The 20513-nt window shown below is 37.6% G+C and overlaps 1 protein-coding gene and 1 pseudogene across 1 annotated transcript; both read left to right on the top strand.

Annotated features, from left to right (window-relative positions):
• Positions 1-3953: 3953 nt before the first annotated feature.
• On the top strand, positions 3954-11910 carry LOC121802533 (annotated as a pseudogene).
• Positions 11911-15212: 3302 nt separating this feature from the next.
• Positions 15213-20502, top strand: LOC121805828 (chloride channel protein CLC-c-like). Its single transcript, XM_042205843.1, has 7 exons — positions 15213-15734; positions 16138-16338; positions 16828-17005; positions 17600-17862; positions 18347-18616; positions 18941-20069; positions 20156-20502. The coding sequence occupies exons 1-7, from the start codon at positions 15541-15543 to the stop codon at positions 20243-20245; spliced, it is 2325 nt and encodes a 774-aa protein (XP_042061777.1). The 5' UTR covers positions 15213-15540; the 3' UTR covers positions 20246-20502.
• Positions 20503-20513: the final 11 nt, after the last annotated feature.

The following is a 20513-nucleotide window of genomic DNA, read 5'->3' as shown; positions in this document are numbered from 1 at the left end:
AAATCAAAATGATTCGAAGCGATAGAGGAAGAGAATATGTAGCCCCGTTTGAGGAGTTATGCAACGCAAGTGGTATAATTCATCAAACAACTGCTCCATATTCACCACAATCTAATGGTGTTGCAGAACGCAAAAATCGAACTCTAAAAGAGATGATGAATGCACTGCTTCTAACTTCAGGATTACCACATAACATGTGGGGGGAAGCTGTTTTGACAGCCAACTATATCTTGAATAAGATCCCTCTCAAAGGAAAAGATGTCACTCCTTATGAGTTGTGGAAGGGAAGGAAGCCATCCTACAAATACCTCAAAGTGTGGGGGTGTTTGGCAAAGGTGATGGTTCCTCCGCCCAAAGAAGTTACAATCGGACCTAAGACGGTTGATTGCATCTTCATTGGATATGCACTTAACAGTAGTGCATATCGATTTGTTGTTCACAAGTCTGAAATATCGACTATCACAGTAGGAACAACAATTGAGTCGAGGAATGCTGTATTTCTCGAAAATACATTTCCTTGCAAAGACAAAGAAAAAGTCTCAACCAATTCTGAGACAAGAATTGAAGAAGCCACTAGTTCTAAACAATTGGAAGAAGAAGCCACTAGTTCTGAATCAGCGAATGCGGAACCTGAATCGCGCAAGCGTGCAAGGCCCGATCCAAAAGATACAGTACTAAGACGTGGTAATAGAGTCAGAACACCAAAAAGTTTTGGTCCTGACTATATTGCTTTCATGTTGGATGAAGAACCAACATCGATAAAAGTAGCCTTTGCTGGCCCAGACGGGCTGCATTGGAGAGAAGCTGTTCAAAGCGAAATTGATTCAATTTTGCTAAACCACACATGGGTGTTGGTTGATTTGCCCGAAGGTGCTAAACCTTTAGGATGCAAATGAGTTCTTAAAAGAAAGTTTAAGGCCGATGGAACAGTTGATAAGTATAAAGCCCGATTAGTAGTAAAGGGTTTTAAACAAAAGGAAGGACATGACTTCTTCGATACCTATTCACCTGTAACAAGGATTACATCTATACGAGTGCTTCTCGCTATTGCTGCATTGCACAATCTTGAGATTCATCAAATGGATGTAAAGACCGCGTTTCTAAATGGTGAACTAGAAGATGAAATCTATATGGAACAACCCGAAGGGTTTGTAGTACCTGGACAAGAGAAAAAGGTATGCAAGCTCGTAAAGTCCCTATATGGATTGAAACAAGCGCCATTGCAGTGGCACTTGAAGTTTGATAATGTGATGTTATCAAATGGGTTTAAAATCAACGAGTGCGACAAATGTGTCTACATCAAGAGCACTAATAACGGTCATGTTATAGTGTGTCTCTACGTTGATGATGTGTTAATCTTGGGTAGCAACACTCAAGTAATTAACGATACAAAGACCATGTTAAAGAGAAACTTTGACATGAAAGACATGGGTCTAGCCGATGTAATTCTTGGAATGAAGATTCTAAGAACGAATGATGGAATCATCTTAACACAATCACATTATGTTGAGAAGATATTGAATAAATTCAAAGCCTATGATGACGCGCCGGTTAAGACTCCAATTGAACTCGACGTTCACTTGAGCAAGGACAAAGGCGAGCCCGTTGCACAAGAAGAGTATGCACGGGTCATCGGGTGCATTATGTACTTGACTAATTGCACTCGACCTGACATTGCTTGTGCCGTGAACAAGTTGAGTCGTTACACGAGCAATCCAAACAAAGAGCATTGGAGAGCTCTTGTGAGGGTTTTGAGATATTTAAAACATACTCAAAATCTTGGGCTACACTTCTCGAGATACCCCCCGGTACTTGAAGGGTACTGTGATGCCAATTGGATATCCGATAATAGAGACTCACTTTCAACAAGTGGATACGTCTTTACTATTGGGGGAGGTGCTGTATCGTGGAAATCCACAAAACAGACATGTATAGCCCGATCAACAATGGAATCGGAGTTTATTGCCATAGATAAGGCGGGTGAGGAAGCCGAGAGGCTTAAGAACTTCCTTGAAGATATTCTATGTTGGTCTAAGCCAGTGCCACCAGTGCTAATCCACTGCGATAGCCAAGCGGCTATTGGAAGGGCAAACAATGGTTTCTATAACGGTAAGTCTCGACATATACGTCGACGACATAACACCGTAAGACATTTGATCACAACTGGCGTGATTACAATTGACTATGTGAAGTCAATAGATAATCTAGCGGATCCGCTAACAAAAGGGTTAAACCGTGATCAAATGAATAAGTTGTTAGAGGGAATGGGTTTGAAATCCACAAACTAAAGAATTATCATAGCGGTAACCCAACCATGATGACTGGAGATCCCAAGAACTTGGTTCAAAGGGACAACTAAGCTATGAGAGTTCATGAGAAACACTCAACTATATCTATTCCCTAGAGAGCAATAGAGTGTTGGAGAACTTGCCTAGTGGTAAAGGCCAAGTCTATGACTTCTAATGGTTCTTAAGAATCTCAAAGAGATGGAGTTCTCAAAGAGACCAAGTATGGCAAGGTACTTGACTAAGAATCACCTATGTAAGTGTGAAGTGTGGTCGCTTCATAAAACACACTTATGAATCAAAAGTGGTGTCCAAGACCGCAATGGACACAAAACGTGAGAACGGATGAGGTTGAGGTGTTTAAGCGTTAACACCATTGTCTCGGTGCACGCCGTGGGGGATTAGTTCAAAGCATCGCGCTACTAAGCCGCATGTGTATCCGATGGTGTCGACTATGGAAGGTTCAAGGCCAACAACTACCTATCCTTATGCTTATATACCTCTCGAGGGTTGAGCTTGTGTCTGCATGCATATGCATTCGGCTATTTCCACTCATGTGGGGGATTGTAGAAATCATGGTAATAAATATGCCCGGTCAATGGATTTTGACCACATAATAAATGTGACGAAACATTTAATTTTGTGAAATTAAATGACATATCGTCGATCTACATTTTACGTAGATAAATGTAGTATATTCACTTTCTCAAATCCGATTTCCGGTGAGTGAGAAATAGTGGATTAAAGTTGGGCATAATTAGCTTTTAATTAAAGCTTGGAGTTGGAGCTTAGGGAATAATTAACTAGTGTTAATTATCCCACATTGGAGGATTAACACATCTTTTAATGTGTATAAATTAAGTGACTTTATGTTATTTAATAATTATGGTGGACCAAGATGGGTGAAATAGCCCACACGTGCGCACACGCGCGCGCCGCCGCCGCCCTTGCCCGTGCTCGTGCTCGCGCTCGCGGCCTCGGGCCCGGGCCCGATCTTGGACTTGGATCTTGGATCTTGGCAATTGGTCTTTGGGTGGTCTTTGGGCTTGGTGCTTGGCCCAAACTATTCTTTTTATACTACCGCCGAGTCAGCAATCCAAGTGGCTTGACACGTCGTCAAGCGAGGCACAGTCACGGCTGCCACGTGAGAAATCCACACGCTCCACACACGGGTGGCACACTCCAGCCACACGCCTGTAACCGACGTCGGTTACGAATTGCCATGATGAGCCTTCAATGGCTGGTTGACCCTGCATGGTGACTTGGCCTATAAATAGGCTAGCCATACCACTGCATTAGGACACACATACAAGCATTCTGCATCATAAGCTCTCTCCCTCTCTCTGCATTGTTTTCTGTCGAAGCTCTGCCCTCTCCTCCATCCCGTTCGTCGGAGCTCTACTGATTGCGGTGCTGCATCAATAGAGACGTAGCCGTTTTACCTTTGGGGACGACACGCCAAACCGAAGAGCACTACCGGGGTGTATCTCGTCTTGAAGGAAGAGGCCTCCTCGACTCGGCTAATCATACTGGTTTAGTAGTTTCGATTCTACGTTGTAATTTCTAAAGTTCAGTTTCTTCTTTTCCTTTCTTTTGGGTTGTATTACGCCCGGTTCTGTTATCTCTTGTAATCCCCAGAAACCAACAATAATAGCCTAAGCTTAAGATAATCCGGAGCTGAATTCGGTTTGTAAACTGATTATCGAGCCGCAAGATCAGTGAAGGAGAATCCCGCGGTCATGATAGCAGGATAAATATGGCAACGGCGGATTTTTCTAGGGTTTCCGTGGCGCGCATCAAATTCATTGACGCCAAAGCTGCGCCTGATTCGGTATATCGCCGAATTCTATTTTTGATATCGGAATTTTCTTTAGTTTGGATTTAAACTCGTCCTCGTCCATGCTAAAATAAATGAATAAAATGAGCATGTGGTTAATGCGTATGGAAGGTATAGAATTGCTTCAATATAGAGTTACACTATGCGTGAAATGAGATGAGTTTAGCTGTTTTTTCTAGAGTATTGTTGTGTTGAGAAGAGTCAATGAATATAGTAGAAATATGTCTTTGAACACAAATTGCAAAAGATTACACTACAACTAAGGAAATACAATATCAATAAAGATTTGAAAGAGGATGAATTTAAAAACCTAATCCTCAAAACCCACCACAGCAAAACCTACTAGTATTAGCGAAAATACACCCGTATCGACTTGGAGCAGGAGCGCCTCTTAACCAGTCTTCCTCACCGTCTTCAATTCACCATTGCTAGAGAAAAAGATACAAAACGAAGGTTTCTTAGAAAATGGTGTGGAAAATGATATAATGTTGATTATCGCTAGACTTAGAAATTGACGCCCTGTTTTTTTATTGCCATTTTATCAACTTTTACAGCTTTGAACATCATATTCTTCTTTGTTTGATGGTTTAATTTTCTAAGCAAATGAATAGTACTATATTGATTTATTTCAGTTATATATATGTCATTATTTAATTGTTATATGGTTTCGATCTTTTAAAATTATCTTGGAATTTAAACTTGTGTGAGTGAGATGGTTAATAATGTTTAAATAGTTAGATGGCCAGTGTGTAGTAGTTTTATTATACTTTGGTTATGATTTTGTATACATATGCAGAAAATAAATTAAAAGAACGAGAAAAGTTAGATATTCAACAATTGTGTATTTGTGTTTAAAAAAGTGAAATCTTATTTAAATAGCAGTGTGTCTCTTTAAAATCTAATGTGTTATTAGAGTGAAAGAATTGATTTATGATGTCAAACCGCTTTTAGCATTAGTTTGAAAGAATTGATATATGATGTCAAACTCTTCTAGCATTAGATTCTATTTATTGGTGTTATGTAATTATTTATCGCACGATTCGTACCCCGAACCAAAAATTCTGCATCCACTATTGGCTCTAACCATCTATATCTTCTCGGCAATAAATGTATCTTCCACTTCCTTCAATTAAGATATTAATGTTATTCAGTGTATGCGATCTTGACTATATCAAACGAGAGGAATCACAAAGTTGGCCAGTGGCATTACTTGAATTTTTCGTTACTTTTATGATGGCCAACCTTGCTGCTAATCATTTTGCTGGAGGGCTCCCACCCACAGGTATGGTTTTTTGATCATGAGACTATGTACACTTATTGTGAAAGTATAAAATTAATGTGTCTAGTAGGTGGTTTTGCTACATTTTGATGCCACAAGAGGGTTATCATTTTTCTCCATGTGGACGCAGATATGACTGTAGTTCCTTATTAACTCGTTAATGTTTCAACATGTCATCTAGTGGTGGATAGTCTGTATTTACTTTATTGTTTTTACATTATTAGTTGGTGTGAAGCTGATATTTGTTCACCATTGACTTTGTTGTGATGCTGTGCACTGAAACATCCATTTTGGTAGCTACAGCTTCACCTTTGTATGGCTCGAAGTAGAATGTTATGGTGATATCTGACAAGGTTAGCAGCATGCACTATAGTCTTTTATAAGCAAAAAAATAGTGCTGTTATAATGACTACTGCATGGTGGATGGAAGATTCTCAAAACTGTGGAAGGTGCAGGAATATAAATTCATGGGGTTCAGAGTTTAATAGGGCGTAATACACTTATGATGGAAAGACAATTTTTCCAGTCTCGTTGATAATAACAGTTTGCTAGCTTCTGTTTTTAAGTTCAGTTGATTGCACTGTTTTGTCTCTATCTTTCTCATTTATGCTGTCATTTGATATTTTATTTCAGGGCCCCTAAATGAAGCTTTGTTTAAAGAACTTTGGCATGCCTGTGCTGGACCACTTGTCAGCGTTCCACGTGAAGATGAACGAGTTTATTACTTTCCGCAAGGTCACATGGAACAGGTTCTGCTTTTCCCTGCCATTATCAAATTTATCCTCTTCATTGCAATATTGTTCTCTTCAGAATGTGTCAACTGAATTGCACCATCCTGTATCAGTATAAGCTTGCCAATCATTTATTTCTAAATAGTTTATTATTTGTGTTTATCTTTCTTATAGCTCAAAGCATCTACACATCAGGGACTGGATCAGCAACTTCCTTCATTCAACTTACCTAGTAAAATCCTAAGCAAAGTGATGAATGTTCAACTTCGGGTAAAATTCCTAATAATTTGATGTTCCTGCAACTGGACTTCGTATTAGATTGCTCTGCATGCCAGTTAGCCTATTTATATTTCTGCCACGTGTCTACTTTTAGTAACTTATTATTTAATTTCAGGCTGAACCAGACACAGATGAGGTCTATGCTCAAATAACGCTTCTCCCGGAACACGATGTAAATACTGTTGCCTAATTTCTGACTTTTAATTTGTTACTTGTTCAGCTATTCTTTAAGAGTTTCCATATCAAAGTACTTCATTTGTTCCGTTCAACAATTGCTCCTTATTTGGGTTCGGAGTAGATTTTGGCAATGCTTGTGGCTATGGTTTGGGTGGGGGAATTAGACACATATGATTGAATTTAGAGACCATATCTGGGTTTTAAGTTCTTAGTTTTGTTAAAATGTACCTGATTTGTGTAACTAATGCTAGGAAGTCCAGTCCTCACTGCTGAAGGGTTTTTCATGTCGTTTTTATCCTAAGTGAAGATATGTGAGTTGTTAGCTTGTGCTATAAATTAGCAGATGGACTCTCTTTCCTGTGAGGATATACATTTTTTATTTTTCATAATTTCAAAGGCATACAGAATTGGTTTCAAACAGTGTTGTCAAAAACGCGCCCGGGGCGCGCTCGGGGCGCGGGTTGCCATGATCGAGGCCGGCTTCGCCCCAACATGGGTGAGCCGAGCGAGATACGTGGGGCGGCGTCGGGGCGCGCTCTGGACGGTCGGGGCGACTGGAGCGAGAGACGGAACTAGCGTAGGCCAAGCCCCCGCCGCTTACCTGTTGCCGTCCGCCCTGGTTCGCCGGTAGGCTGCATATTTTTTGCTTTTACACAGAAAAAGAAGGAGGGAGGGGAGACGAGACAGAATAGAGAATAGAGAGAGAGATAGAGGGTCAATTATTGTTTATTTCTATTGTTTATTGTTTATTGTTTATAGTACTCCATCAATTTACATTGGGTCAGTTTACATTGGGAAACGAAATTACATTGGATCAGAGATAGAGATAGAGGGTCAGTTTACATTGGGAAACGAAATTACTTTTTATTGTTTATAGTACTCCATCAATTATTGTTTATTTCTATTGTTTATTATTTGTATAAGTAATATATTTTATTAATTTCTTATATTTATAATTCGAATATATAATTATAGTACTCCATCAATTATTGTTTATTTCTATTGTTATTATTTGTATAAGTAACATATTTTTATTAATTCCTTATATTTATAATTTAATTTTAGGTTTATATAAAGCTAATTTAGTAATCTTTAGAACATCACAATCTCTATTTATGGAGCTTTTCATTTTACCTAATTTTGTTTTATGAATTAAATGAAGAGAAATAAAATAATAATTTATTATTTCTTCCAATCTTTCATCTTTTTCCAAAATGACTCTATTATAAAATCCATTAATTAATTATTATAATAAGTAAATAGATTATAATTCCTCCAATAATTCTTTTCTACCCAATGTCAAAATTGAACTTTAAAAATATTTTTTTCCTGTTATGTTTCTTTTCATGTAATCAGCAGCTGAAAGTGGTAGTCTCCCTTTTTATATTTTGGCAGAGGAGAAAATGGGGAACTCCAAGTAGGTGTGTGCAGGCTTATGATACAAGCAAATAACATGCCATCTCCTGTTATATCAAGTCACAGTATGCATCTTGGGGTTCTTGCAACTGCATCTCATGCCATCTCCACCGGAACCTTATTTTCAGTCTTCTATAAACCAAGGTTATTAGAACATCTCATTTACTTTTGATGCTTTGTTAGGAGTGAGCTGTGAGCAACAGTACTTCGTCCTATCATATACTACCTCCGTCCACTAAAAATTGACTAATTTTACCATTTTGGGCCGTCCAACAAAATAAGACCAATTCTAAATATGGAAAGTTTTAAACAAATATTAACTCTACACATCATTCTAAAAGTGGACCCCACAATCCACTAACACTACTTCCAACACCTTCCCCCATCTCTCTTACTTTACCAATTGTGCATTATAACTCAAAACCTTGTCTATTTTTTGTGGACGGAGGTAGTAATAACTAAGGTTAATTGGGACATGCCAATTATTACGTCTAATGTTGTTGTTGTCTAAATTGTAACTTGTAAGACCACACTGAAATGATGATAAATGGAATATTTCATGGTAAAAACAGCATGTTCCCTAGTCTACCCTTCATGGAGCTATAATACTTGGCCTTGAAACATAGATCCTTCATATAAAATGCTCATTTCCATTATCGTTAGCTTGGTCAGATAACATAGATGTTACGTCTGACCGTTTCAGCATTTTATGCTCTTGCCACATCCATTCTTTGCTTTCCCTCTGGTTTCTTTCAATGATTACATTATCGATTGCAATTATTTGTGTTCAGGACTAGCCGATCTGAATTTATCGTAAGTGTTAACAACTATCTTGAAGCTCAAAATCACAAGCTGTCGGTAGGGATGAGGTTTAAGATGAGATTTGAAGGTGAAGAGGTACCTGAAAGAAGGTAATATTATTACTAGTAATAAACTTGTCATGTTGTAATGTTTACAGTTTGACAGAACTCATTCTTGCATGTTCATACAGGTTCAGTGGACTATTGTTGGTGTTGATAATAATTCTTCATCTCGATGGCCTGATTCCGCATGGAGATCACTGAAGGTAACTATTAGCAATCAGTGTAGCTTGTTGGGATGTCCATGCTTTGGTCATCTTGACCCTTGATAAAACATTACTCCCTCCGTCCGCCATTAAGAATCCCATTTATGGACGATACGGGTTTTAAGAAATGTAAAGAAAAGTGGATGGAAAAAAGTTAGTGGAACATGGTCCCACTTGTATATATTAGTTTTAAATGAAATGTGAGTGGAATGAGTTAGTGGAAGATGACACCCTATTACCATTTATGGTAAAAGTGAACCGGGACTCCTATTCACGGACGGACTAAAATGGAAAAATGGGACTCCTATTCGCGGACAGAGGGTAATCTATAAAGACGACAATCAGGTTTTGTTCTTTTGTTGCGTCTGCTATATGATTAGAGCTATAATGTGGGTTGATGGCTTCTGTATTTTTATGGCAGTAAATTTTTACTTACTGTTCACTTTTACATGTCCAGGTCCAGTGGGACGAAACGAACCTTCGGCAATAGTACGTCCAGATAGAGTTTCAGCATGGGAAATAGAACCCCTAGTTGCAGCAACTCCTCCAAACACTCAGACTCAACAAAGGAATAAGCGGGCACGGCCACCTGTTTTGCCTCTTCCAATGCAAGATTTATCTCCACTTTGTACTCTCTCTCTCTCTCTCTCTCTAATGATGATGATGTGATGATAATGAATTATACATTTTGGAAATTTGGAATAGACTTTTATAAGAAATTACTTGATTCTCAATAGGTATATGGAAGTCACCAGCTGACTCCCCGTCAGCATTTGCCGGTTGTGATCCATCACGTGGTCGAGGTACATATCAATCGCCTAAGCTCAGTGATGGAACCAGAATTAGCGGAATCAACTTTAATGAGAACTTCCTACCTATCTTGAGCAACTCCGTATACCAGCCTAATCAAATAGCAACTGCAGCAGAGTCATTTGCTCCTCTAAGTGAAAAAAGGCAGGCAAATGGCTGCAGGCTATTTGGAATCGAGTTGCTTGGCCAGTCTCATATTGAAGATACATCACCAGCCATTCAGTCTGAAACAGCTATTGAGGATTCTCTTGTTCCTCTAAATGCTGAATATGAACAACATTCTGGACCATCAGACTGTAAACCTTCTGATGCTCCCTTAGTCAGTTGTGATCCTGATAAGTCTTGCCTTGGATCCCCTCATGATGCACACACTAGGCAAATCCGCAGCTGCACAAAGGTATCTTACTATGACTGCCTTATTTCAATGTCACTAGATGTTAGTAAACAATGAGATTAACTGAAATGACCAATACTTGATTAATTCTAAACCAGCTATGTGGAGGTTTGTGGCTGGGCAGTTTTTCATATCATTTCTGAATTTATCCTGGATCCTTATTGAATATTCGTTGTACTGAAAAAGTAGCATGCTTGGATTTCTGTCTGATTATGCTATTCTGCCACTTCTTGTTTAGTTATGGTTCTGCGGAGTAAGATTTTATCGTTTTGGATAAAGTATTGTTGTAATTACCGTCTAGGATGCTTCAGCTGTTGTTACTTGTTTGATGTGAACACATGATTAACAAACACTTGCATAATAGACCTGCTTGAAATAAAATTATGATTATATTTTGAAGAGTAGACTTTCTTTTCCTTGGTTAAAAATGTTGATTTTCTTCTTTCGGAAATCCCTCTACTGGACTATTGAATGATATATGCTCACAAATCTCTCAGGTTTACATGCAAGGAATTGCTGTTGGAAGAGCAGTGGACTTGACCAGGTTTGATTGCTATGAGGATCTGCTCAAGAAATTTGAAGAGATGTTTGAACTCATAGGGGAATTCTCTGGGTCAACAAAGAAATGGCAAGTTGTCTACACAGATGCTGAGGATGACATGATGATGGTTGGAGATGATCCATGGCAGTTGAGTCTAATTTACTTGATTCTTGCACCTTTCTTTTGATGTGTTGTTTACTAAACAAATGTCTTGCAGTATATGTCTAGATTTACTTCTAAGCTGTGTTATGACCTCCCTTTTCAATATCTTCTGTTTGTTAGTATAGTTTGTCATATTACGGTGAGCCTAATGCTGCTAGGGTTCATTTTGATATTGCAATGGTCTGAACTTGCCTATCCTTCTCTATGGAAGAGATCATGTGAATGAGCAGATAATCACCCTGTTCCTCTTTGAGCTAGGCAGTTGTGTTATTTGCATAATTTTGCAGGCTTTTCAAACATGGCATTCATTGTGATCTATGTGCATACCTGTCCAAATGCCCATTGTTTCTCATTTGTGTAACTTTGGTTAGTCTGCAGCTTCTGGAAGGGTTATCTAGTTTTCTAGACACATACTGTATTATTTGTCTTATGCTTCCACAGCTGCTAATATTTCGTCATGTTTTTAGTGAATTTTGCACCCATGGTGAAGAAGATATATATCTAGTATCTACTCAACCGAGGAAGCCAAGAGGCTCTCGCCCAAGATAGCAGAGGTCAAATCTGGGAAGCTCCTCCTGTCTGATGCAGCTGTTGGCACTGAAGAACATTCTTCAACCGTTAAATCTGGTTACTGATGGGATCGGGAAATGGTCAATGACGATGGAGATGAAACCAACAGTTGACCAGCAATTTTTGTTTTAAAGCAGCCAAGATGCCATGCTGGTGAGGCGAAAGTGGTGGTTTTTGTTCGCGATCAGGGAGAGTGGTGCCACGACTACTAGGATCTGTGATAGTATAATTTATTTATTTTTTAGGAGAAACTCATCATGATGATTTTGTTGCTTGGATCTGACTTGGCCTGTTTGTGTTTTTCTTGAAATCTACTGCTGTGTTCGGGGTTTTTTCTTCTTTTATACTAGACTACATATATCATTCCTCGTTTGTACTGCAGTTTTTTTTTGTTCCGGATTTGGGAGAGACGCATGACCCTCATGCGTCACCCGTTAATGAAACGCATGACCGTGATGCGTCTATGGGTAAGACGCATGAGGGTCATGCGTTTTTTATTTTTTATTTTATTTTAATTGAAAGACGCATGAGGGTCATGCGTCTTAGGGTAAAACGCATGACACTCATGCGTCTCTCCTACGAACATAAATTCGCTCTGTAGCTTAGTGGTAAGAATTATGTGTTGTCATTGTGGAGACCCGGGTTTGAATCCTAGCAGCCACATTGCAATTTTTTTGGGAAATTTCTAGTACATATTTATTTAAAAGTTAATTAAAAGGAGTATTTTATGAAATTTCTAGTACATGATTATTTAAGATATTTATGTTAATTAAAAGTTCCAATAATTTATTTGATAATCGTTTGAATTGTTACTAATTATAATTTTTAAATAGTATTTTGTACTAGTAATTACAATTTTTTGATTAATTGCTAGTACATAATTATTCAAAAGTTAATTAAAACGAGTATTTTATGTCAATTTCTAGCACATAATTATTTAAGATATTTATATTAATTAAAAGTTCCAATAATTTATTTAGTAACCGTTTTGAATTGTTACTAATTACAATTTTTAAATAGTATTTTGTACTAGTAATTACATTTTTTTTGATTAATTGCTAGTACATAATTATTTAAAAGTTAATTAAAAGGAGTATTTTATGTCAATTTCTAGCACATAATTATTTAAGATATTTATGTTAATTAAAAGTTCCAATAATTTATTTAGTAACCGTTTTGAATTGTTACTAATTACAATTTTTAAATAGTATTTTGTACTAGTAATAAAAAAAATAGCAATGTGGCCGCTGGGATTCGAACCCGGGTCTCCACAATGACAACACATGATTCTTACCACTAAGCTACAGAGCGAATTTATGTTCGTAGGAGAGACGCATGAGTGTCATGCGTTTTACCCCCTCATGCGTCTTTCAATTAAAATAAAAAAAATTAAAAAACGCATGACCCTCATGCGTCTTACCCATAGACGCATCACGGTCATGCGTTTCATTAACGGGTGACGCATGAGGGTCATGCGTCTCTCCCAAATCCGGAACAAAAAAAAACTGCAGTACAAACGAGGAATGATATATGTAGTCTAGTATAAAAGAAGAAAAAAACCCATGTGTTCGCAGTATCCGCTAGAATTTTCTATATATATTTGCATGTTTTGTAAATATATGATTTTATTTTTTGTAGAAAGCAAGGCATTTAACTATTAATTCTTCAGTTAGTAACCAAAATAATTCGTTTATTGAAGGTATTATATAAATCCCTTTACCTACCCATCCCTTTCAAGTAGAATGGCATATACCATATAAATACGTGTGTGTGTGGATGACCTCATTTGGAGAGCCACGAAATCAAACATTATTTGTGTGACATTTATCATATACAGCTATTGGTCTCTTTATATTCTATTTATACTCCAATTAGATACTTCCCATATTATTATTATTATTATTGAATCCTTCAGACTTTTGTTCGCCATAAAATGCCGACCACCTGGGAAGTTGAAATAGTTGAGCCAAAAAAAATTGAATATTATTTCAAATTTTTAATAGCTGTATTACAATTATTAGTTTAGATTATTCCATCAACAATGAAACCCGTGAGTTATGTATATTATTTGAACCGATTATAGCGAGTACTTGGTAAATAGTTTTCGAGCTGTTGGCGGCGACCGACCCATTTTATTTAAGTGATAATAGTATATATCTTGCTAATCAACAACTAATCAATTACACTGTTAAATAAAATTGGCCGGTTCTCAATTGAAAAATTAAATTGCTCATTTTCCATGTTTGGAGACTGGAGTGCTTTTCGACATTTTATTAGGTAATTTTTTTTTAAAAGTTACAACATATTCGTAAGGTAATCATATGAGATCGGCATATAAAACATTTGATTATCAGTATTGTACGTGTCGAGTACTAATTATTCCTTACTAACCAGTCAATTCATATGAAAATTCGATACCAACAAAGGACATTGTCACATAGATAAGAATCTTATCACAACAAACAAAAAGATATAAAAAAAAGTAAGAAAGGAAAAACTATTTAATTTGATACAAATATCAATTATGAATGATTTCAATTTCCTTTTTCTGTCACAGTAATTCATAATTCATCAACGTGGTCTTTCGTATTACGGATAAGAGTTAATTAACAAACTCTCGACTGAATTTAAATCCTACGACTTTGAAATTTAAACTTCACCGTGAATCATGGATCACGGATCTTGAACTGCTAATTAATAATTTCAAATATCTCAATCTTCAACTGTAAATATAATGAGTTATAAAAGAATAATATCTTACTACATGTTTTTTGTTGATACTATTGTCGGTTTCAAAATAATATTGCCTCTAATTTTCAATTCACAGCATCACATCAAAATTAGGGATACACGCATTTATATATACTCCAAAATTGATTTTAATTTTGCATATAAACTTTTGATTTATCATATAAATTTTTTTAAGTTTTGCAATTTAACGACTTAAACATGAAGAATTTGACATTTTCTGAAAATTGTTTATCCATGTACAAAACAAAATTCACTTCAAAATTCATGTAATTTATTTAGCCCTTAAAAATAAGTGTATATTAATATAGTAAGTTTATACCCCATTTCACAAAAAAGAAGTTACTTGACGACTAGATATTAAGTTTTTTCCCTCATTTTCAATCAGTATCAAAAATAGGTTTTAGCTATTTTACATTTGAATGAGAGGTCTTACCAACATTCTTACTAGAAAATATTTTAAAGAGAAACGTCGTTCAAACCACGAAATTTGGTTTCGTAATATTTAAAAATGAATACTATTAAATAATGAATTACTATTTTTTTTTGCAATTTGTCTCATCCATATAAAAAATATAACAAATAAGTGTTTTTTTTTAATTTTAACAAAAGAATGTGTTTAAGAATTATTAAAAAATAATTAAGTAAAATTGAAAATTTCATAATTCATAGTGTTATTTACATGTCTTTTATTCATGGAGGGAATTATCTTTAAAATATTGCGAAAATTAGGGATACATTAAATCTTGTCGATATCTATTATTAAGAATTGAACTAGATCTGCCTGCATGGGTGTTGTGCAGTTGGCAACGGAGGGACAGATCTTGCTGTAAGAATTGAACTAGATCTTATGGATAAAAAGGGAAAGTAGTTGTGCAAGTTTCATATGATATTTCCCCATACATATAGTTACGAAAAGTCCAAACAATTCAATGAATTATTGCTTATCTATTTGAGACAACGCATTGAATGCCAACTATTATTGAAGTAGAGACTCAGACGCCATTATAGCAGCTTCAAGCTCTTGCCATTGCATTTCTCATTCTACCATTACCACTATCACTATCACGCATCCCTCTCTTTCTCTCCCTTTCGTCTTACTTTACAGAAATATAGCATGTACTTCCCGTGTGTCTATATCATCGCTGCTATTCTAGAATCTACGAGATCGTCGTGATTTTTGAGAGACTTCTTCGAGGAATCGCGATTTTTTGAACTTAATTCAGTTATTTATCTGTCTGATTGATGGATCATCGTCAGCCTGAAAGTGATTACGTTGATGGAGGAGGAGACATAGAGAACGACGGAAGAGGCAGCGATGCTTCGTCGTTTACGGAGGCGAGGGAACCGTTGTTGAATCTCAAGAGTAGAATCAATACCACCTCTCAGATTGCTATTGTTGGCGCCAAGGTGTATCCAATCGAAAGCCTCGATTACGAGTATGAATATTTCCTTTTCGAACTTTTTTTCATGTATCAGTATCGTTGTGGTAAATTTTGCCTTGTTCCTGGTGATTGATTTAGCTTTTCTTCAATCGAGAGTTTTCTGTGACTTGGATTGACTGTTGCTTCTTTTTCGATCTTCAATGCATTTGAGCCAACTATATATCGAGTATGGCTTTAGAACTGGTTAACTATGTATGCCACTCTGTTTTTCCTAGTAGTTCAACTCTGCTTCATGAATTAGGCTACTTCCATGGCAAAATGCACTTTGCAGTAAAAGGACTACCTACAAATTTTAGTGTTGTGCTCATAGTTTTTTTTACTTGAATTAGTGGATCTGAAAGCACAGTGAATGATCAACTAGTATCTGTGTTCACTTATTGGCAATCTCTTTTTGCAGGATGATTGAGAATGATCTCTTTAAGCAGGATTGGAGATCTAGGAAACGAGTTCAGATTTTTCAGTATATTTTTCTCAAATGGACACTGGCTCTTCTCATAGGATTGTGCACAGGACTTGTTGGTTTCTTAAATAACATGGCGGTTGAGAATATTGCTGGTTACAAGCTTGTGATCACTAGCGATTTGATGTTTAATGATAAGTAAGACCAATTCTGACCAGAGATCTTTTAATTCCATTCATATTTGATTTAATCTTGTGAGTAGTCACATAGAGCATCTGCTTCCTACCAAAATTGGTGGATGTACAAGAGCTGCATTGCCATCTGTCACATATTGAAAAGTCGATCCCGGTGGTCCAATTTATTACTAATATGTCCATCTTAATCTTATATTCTGCTGGTATTCACCTTATTTTCTGGTGTCAACTAACAAATTACTTCCAAACTTCTGATGAAGCCTAGGCCTCATCTACTTGGCCTGTACATGGTATGGAAACTGTTAGCAAAGACCTATTATGAGTTTGATGTCTAATCCTCCATATTGTTCCCCCACAATATTGATTATATCATACAAATCATGTTTGTGTGATATTGGGAGTGTGAAAATGAACTCTTTTGAATTTGTTTGACGAATACTTTATTCACCATCAATATTTGATAATAAGCCTGAATTAACTTATTCCACTGCAGGTATCTCCCGGCATTTGCTGCATTTGCTGGTACTAATGTGATTCTGGCTATTTGTGCTGGGGCGCTATGTGCGTATATTGCCCCTGCTGCAGCTGGTTCTGGCATACCAGAAGTGAAAGCCTATCTTAACGGCATTGACGCTCATTCCATCCTCGCTCCAAGTACCCTATTTGTGAAGGTTTGAATTCGACTTGCTTTGATTTTCCCGATTAGTAAATTGTCAGATTTTCAGTGATGAAATGATAAACCGAAGGAAATGAGGAATCTGTGCATAGGTTTTTGAGCGAGAGTAGATTTACCGGTGATCAAAGCTTGGAATAGTGGATCAATCTTATTTATATAACATGTACTCTGATAAATGATGCATATAAAATTGCACTTTCCTAATGCCAGTAAATCTGGTCCTAAGCACAGGCATCGGAATTATGCTTAAGATCCTTTTCACAATTCACTAAAAGGAGCCATGGTGAGGTTTGTATGAAATGTATAGCAAGCTCAAAGCTATGAGTTTAATTACTCATGCTCATCATCTATGTTTGTAATTAATTGACTAGATGGCTCACTGTACAATAGCCTCTAGTGTTTACCTAATGTTTTTTAAGTCTGTACAAATTGTATGGTTCCTTGTCTGATTTAATCGAGATAATGGTTTTACCTTCATTGTGACCTTACAAATTTATAATCTCAAGGAACTGAATTACGCCTCTTCTTCCTTTTTTTCTGAATTTGATTTATTCTTCTTGGTGTGTTAATTCACATTCCAATTTTCTAGATTTTTGGTTCCATCCTGGGAGTTTCTGCTGGATTGGTTGTTGGTAAGGAAGGACCAATGGTACATACCGGTGCCTGCATAGCAAATTTACTTGGGCAAGGAGGTTCTCGAAAATACCGTTTAACTTGGAAGTGGCTCAGATACTTCAAAAATGATAGAGACCGAAGGGATTTGATTACTTGTGGGGCTGCTGCTGGTGTGGCTGCAGCTTTTCGCGCCCCAGTTGGTGGTGTGCTTTTTGCCCTTGAAGAAGCTGCCTCTTGGTATCATTCCCTCTTCCGCTTTCAGAGATATAACAGCTGAATTTCATATATAAACTTGCTAAGTTAAAGTGTATTGAGGATTAATGCTATTTTTGGTGATATCTGAAGCTTATGAGAAGGTTATAATGAATTTCTTTGAAAATATCAAGTCTTACTTTGTTCCTTACCTAATGTGAATGACTATTCTTGATTTGGGGTACATATGAAGCATTTCATCATGTTTAGGCAATTAGATGGGTTGCATGCATGCTCAGTATGAAAATAGAGTAAATGATTTGGTACTTTTCCTTTGGGAATTAGCTTGTGCCTGTATTTTTGGATAGTAACAGTATCTCTCAGTCTCCATTTGTTTTCTGTTTGCATCTCTTAATTCCCGAAAATATTTGTAAAACAACTTGACTTGCCATATAATATGGAACATTCGTGAAGACCTTCTTCTGTCACTATAATATGGGTAATCTGTATTTGTTATTTTGTTTTCCAGGTGGCGGAGTGCTCTACTTTGGAGGACCTTCTTCACAACTGCTATTGTAGCTGTTGTATTAAGAAGTCTCATAAACTTTTGCCGCGGTGGCAATTGTGGACTCTTCGGACAAGGAGGACTCATTATGTTTGAAATGCATTCTGCAATTCCTAATTATACCAATGCAGATCTGCTCGCAGTTGTACTAATTGGAGTTCTTGGAGGTCTTTTGGGAAGCCTATACAATTTTTTTGTGGACAAAGTCTTGAGAGCATATACCTTGGTTAACGAGTATGTTTCAGCCTTCTCCCCTTCCACTATTTTTGTATGCCTTGCAAACTATTGTTGATCACATTTTAAAATCATGCTCAAAGATCAATTTAGTATCATCATAAACGTTCTTGTCATACTTGTTGAACAACAGTTGTATAACCTCTTGTTTTTCTTCCGGCTAACTGATTTTTATGCACAACTTACTATTTAGCTGATTGACCCCTCTCTTTCTTCCACCTTTACAAAGAACTGCTTCTGTCCTTGCTGTCGATGATTAATTGATCCATTATAAGTCACAATTCTAAAGCTTACTAACAAATATTGTTATTCGCTTCCTTGCAGGAGAGGCCCTTCTTACAGAGTCCTACTTGCCGCAGTTATTACCCTTCTGACATCCTGTTTCGCCTTCGGCCTGCCATGGTTGGCAAAGTGCATACCATGCCCTAGTGGCTCCGAGAAAGAGTGCCCGACAATTGGTCGCTCTGGAAACTACAAGAGCTTCCAATGTCAGCCTGGACACTACAATGATCTGGCATCCCTTTTTCTCAACACCAGCGATGATGCCATCCGTAACCTGTTGAGTTCGACAAACAGAAACGAGTTTGAAATCTCCTCACTGATCATTTTCTTTGCTGGAACATATTTCCTAGGAATTGTTACTTATGGCATTGCTATCCCATCTGGGCTTTTCATTCCTGTCATACTTGCTGGAGCCACGTACGGGCGCCTTGTTGGAAGACTCTTGGGTTCTTTGTCTACCCTTGACCTCGGCCTCTTCTCCGTTCTGGGAGCTGCTTCTTTCCTCGGTGGCACCATGAGGATGACAGTGTCTCTTTGTGTCATACTCCTGGAGCTTACCAACAATCTACTGATGCTCCCCTTGATAATGCTTGTCCTCCTCATATCGAAAACAGTGGCGGACAGTTTCAACCACGGGGTCTACGACCAAATTGTGCAGATGAAGGGGTTGCCCTACTTGGAAGCCCATGCAGAGCCATACATGAAGCACCTGGCTGCTGGGGACGTTTGCTCCGGTCCATTGATCACCTTCTCTGGTGTTGAGAAGGTTGGGAACATAATGCATGCTCTGGAGACGACCGGACACAATGGGTTTCCAGTGATCGACGAGCCTCCATTCACGGATGCACCGGAACTGTGTGGCCTTGTGCTGAGGTCTCATCTACTGGTGCTGCTCAACCAGAAGAAGTTCACCAAGAACAGGGCGGTGTGTGGAGGGCAAGTTTTGAGGATGTATGACGCCTTCGACTTTGCTAAGCCTGGGTTGGGGAAGGGGCTTAAAGTGAGCGACATCGACTTGACCCCGGAGGAAATGGAGATGTATGTTGATCTCCATCCGATTACCAACTCATCCCCCTACATGGTTGTAGAGACCATGTCTCTTGCCAAAGCTGCCATCCTCTTTCGACAACTCGCCCTCCGACACTTGTGCGTTATCCCCAAAACGCCCGGGGTAGTAATACCTACTATCTTCTGCTTTTTCCACTGTATCGTTTAGATTTTTTGGATTGTTTGACATCAATATTTGGTATTTTGCAGAGACATCCGGTGGTCGGAATCTTGACAAGGCACGATTTTATGCCGGAGCATGTATTGGGGCTCTACCCTGAGCTTCTTCACCACAAATAGACAGCCTTTAAGGTTCGGTTGTGAAAAACATGCCAGTTTCTGAGAGACTTATTTATTTGATTGCTTCATATTTTGGGTAATGTGTATTTGTGATGAAGGTAAATGTTGTATAAACCAGGCCATACCAATAATCGACTCCCAAGTTAGGATAAGAGTCGTACGTTTATATGTATATGTATATGTATATGTATAATTTATATGTATATGTATAGTTTGGATACACGTCCAGTTCAACTAAGAGAACAAATTATGGCGGATGATTGTCTTA

The sequence above is a fragment of the Salvia splendens genome, chromosome 5, assembly GCF_004379255.2.
Source record: "Salvia splendens isolate huo1 chromosome 5, SspV2, whole genome shotgun sequence".
Lineage (NCBI taxonomy): Eukaryota > Viridiplantae > Streptophyta > Magnoliopsida > Lamiales > Lamiaceae > Salvia > Salvia splendens.
This window is presented reverse-complemented; position numbering and strand designations above follow the sequence as displayed.

Bases quoted from the DNA above. Each gene is read 5' to 3' on its own strand.
- LOC121805828 (XM_042205843.1), top strand. From the start codon at position 15,541: ATGGATCATCGTCAGCCTGAAAGTGATTACGTTGATGGAGGAGGAGAC. The intron at 16,339-16,827 runs GTAAGACCAATT...ATTCCACTGCAG, and splicing joins GATTTGATGTTTAATGATAA to GTATCTCCCGGCATTTGCTG. The intron at 20,070-20,155 runs GTAGTAATACCT...GGTATTTTGCAG, and splicing joins TTATCCCCAAAACGCCCGGG to AGACATCCGGTGGTCGGAAT.